Source organism: Punica granatum, unplaced genomic scaffold (genome assembly GCF_007655135.1).
Source record: "Punica granatum isolate Tunisia-2019 unplaced genomic scaffold, ASM765513v2 Contig00424, whole genome shotgun sequence".
NCBI lineage: Eukaryota > Viridiplantae > Streptophyta > Magnoliopsida > Myrtales > Lythraceae > Punica > Punica granatum.
Genome location: NW_022204338.1, coordinates 6,084 through 8,649, shown reverse-complemented (window position 1 = coordinate 8,649; position 2,566 = coordinate 6,084). Strand labels below are relative to the sequence as shown.

At 39.4% G+C, this 2,566-nt stretch overlaps 1 protein-coding gene across 1 annotated transcript; it reads right to left on the bottom strand.

The window, feature by feature from the left end:
- Window positions 1–1,290: 1,290 nt before the first annotated feature.
- On the bottom strand, window positions 1,291–1,903 carry LOC116190345 (GDSL esterase/lipase At4g18970-like). The gene is made up of 2 exons (XM_031520033.1): window positions 1,662–1,903; window positions 1,291–1,486 (listed from the first exon to the last, which is right to left on the bottom strand). The coding sequence occupies exons 1-2, from the start codon at window positions 1,901–1,903 to the stop codon at window positions 1,291–1,293; spliced, it is 438 nt and encodes a 145-aa protein (XP_031375893.1).
- Between the last annotated feature and the right edge of the window lie 663 nt (window positions 1,904–2,566).

The following is a 2,566-nucleotide window of genomic DNA, read 5'->3' as shown; positions in this document are numbered from 1 at the left end:
TTATATTATAATATATATTTATTGTCATTATCATAGAGAAAAAAAATTATATTCTTGAATAGGTGTCTTTTCTAGTTGTTTGCTTTCCTAAAATAATTTAAGATTTGCATTTTCTTATACTTGAAAAATGGGCACAGCACTTCCTTTTTTCACAATATAGTTAGGATAATTTCATTCTTGATAAAATATAGTTGTTTGCTGAACTCACTTTATTTTTAAGTGAAACAATTTTAATGCACAATATATTTTTCTTGAATAAAATTTCATAATATACTTAATTTTAAATATTACTTATTGTTAAAAAATCTTTCCCACGCAATGCGTGAGTTGTCACCTAGTTAAACATTAGGCCCAAATAAAAACACTAATTAAACATTATTGATCGATTTCGGGTCTCTTCCCTCTCTGCTGCCTGCCCGCGCCTTGCATCTCTGACCGATGCCTTCATCTATGGGGACTTGCTTCTGTTGATGGGGTTAGGCAGTACTAGAATCCATCGATTTCAGGAAAGAATGTTCTTCAGATCGATCCATGAGGAAGCTACTAGTGTCCGGGTTGATTCAGGAACAAATTAGGGGCCGATCATGCACAAATTGCAGCTGGGTCGTTCCTAATATGCATGGGTTGCACCAGGAGTAGATCAGATCACCGAAAAATTTCTCTCGTACGAGGAAAGAGCACAAACTGCAGCTGGACCGTTCCTTATGTGCGTGGGGTTGCACTAGGAGGGGATCGACCTAGGCGGCTCTAATTAACTTAATTAGGATAAGAATCAACTTAGGTAAGCGTTTCCCTAGGTCAGAACTGACTACAGCACTTTGCCTAGGTTGATTTTCCATGCTTCTTTCAACCAACAATGCGGCACAGCTAAATAGACCCCACTAAACCAAGTTCAAACCAATCACTCAGGGTAAAACTCTCCAAGTCATGAACAAATCACATAGGAAAGGTTCAGCAGGAACTAGAGAAGTTAGACCATCCACCCTGGCACGAGGGATAGTTTCATAGGCCGAAATGGGGATAACGTTGAACCAATTGCTGACCCTACCTACATGTGGAAACAAAAGAAATAAATAATTGGTGCACTGGGTGAGTAAACACGGACAAATCTTACATTAAGTTTATATATAATAGCTCCAAGCGAGCAACACTTGATATAGCTACAACCACATCAAACCACACCGATTTATTCTTGTCGACTCATATGACTTATTCCGCTACGGTGAGGAACTTCCGTATTTAAGGGTGACACGTTTGATAAGTAACATATTTGATGTTTCCTTGAACTCATTATGGGAGCAGAGCAAGTTGGCGGATGTCATAAGGAGAAGCGTGTGACGGTGACAACTTATTGTATGCCTTTGCCGCAAAGGCCACATTCACCACTTCCGTAGGATGGAATCCGTCGAACGAGGCATAACGTATTCTCAAGAGGCAGGGAGCGCTACCTTCGATGCAGGAGCCATCCGATTTCAGCTTGCAGCAGCTATTGTTGAGATTCAAGAGGGCTGACAAAAAAAGAACAGAAGATTCCAAGAGATCGTCTTATCAATTAATCGATCGCATTTTCACCAGTTGCAAATTTATATTAAAAGACCAGCTATAATGAGCTCTCAATACGATCAAGAATGATGATGTCTGTTGCCACTAAAAACACATACCTGATAAAAGGGGTACTCGTGGTCATGATCCCGGTGGTGTTTATGTAAGTGAACTTTGCACCGGTTAATTGTCGATTCAAGCTAGTGACAAGGGGAAGTAGCTTGCTGCTGAATAGGTGGGATGCAGCGTCGACCATAGAAGAGTTCACACTGGAACTTCTCTTTATTCCTGGGACTTGCCCTAGCTGCGGCAAGCCAAATATAGCCACCTTCCTTGCTCCATATGAATGTAAGCGCTGCATGTTGCACGAACAAATTCGAGGAATGATATAAAAAATTGAACGACGATGTGTAGTCATAAAAAATTGCCCTTTTGGTCTCTGAACTTTCTTGCATTACAACTATTTGGAGAAATTTCATGACTGATATCTATAAAAGAATAATAGTTTCGAATATATCGATCCACTAGTTGAAGAATCAAAATTCGTAAAAAAAAACGTATTTTACTATTGAAAAATGCGCGCCAATTTCGAACAAAGTTTATGAAAGTCTAAAGAAAAGAACTGACAATGTCTGTCAATGCATTAGACGATATAGATGAAAGTAGGAATTACATAAATCGTATTGAGGACGCCAATTAGTCATAACACTACAAGAAAAAGTGTCTGTGCTGACGCAAAAAGAGACTTTTACAAACACATTTTTGCGTCGGCATAGACCCTGCCGACGCAATAAACAACACAATTTTTTACATCATAGTAGCCAAGTTTGCCGACGCACCTCAAAAGTGCGTTGACAAAAGCTGATCTCTGCCAATGCACTTTCATCCGCTGACCCAACTTCTCATCTTGCCAATGCACTTTGTGTTACCCTATGTATGGTATAGAAGAGAAATAGAAACGAGAGGAGAGGCGGACGTTGAAACAAAGAGAGACTTTATTGATATATTCTTCCTTTTCTTATCT

Bases quoted from the DNA above. Each gene is read 5' to 3' on its own strand.
- LOC116190345 (XM_031520033.1), bottom strand. From the start codon at position 1,903: ATGCAGCGCTTACATTCATATGGAGCAAGGAAGGTGGCTATATTTGGC. The intron at 1,487-1,661 runs GTATGTGTTTTT...TCTCAACAATAG, and splicing joins ACGAGTACCCCTTTTATCAG to CTGCTGCAAGCTGAAATCGG.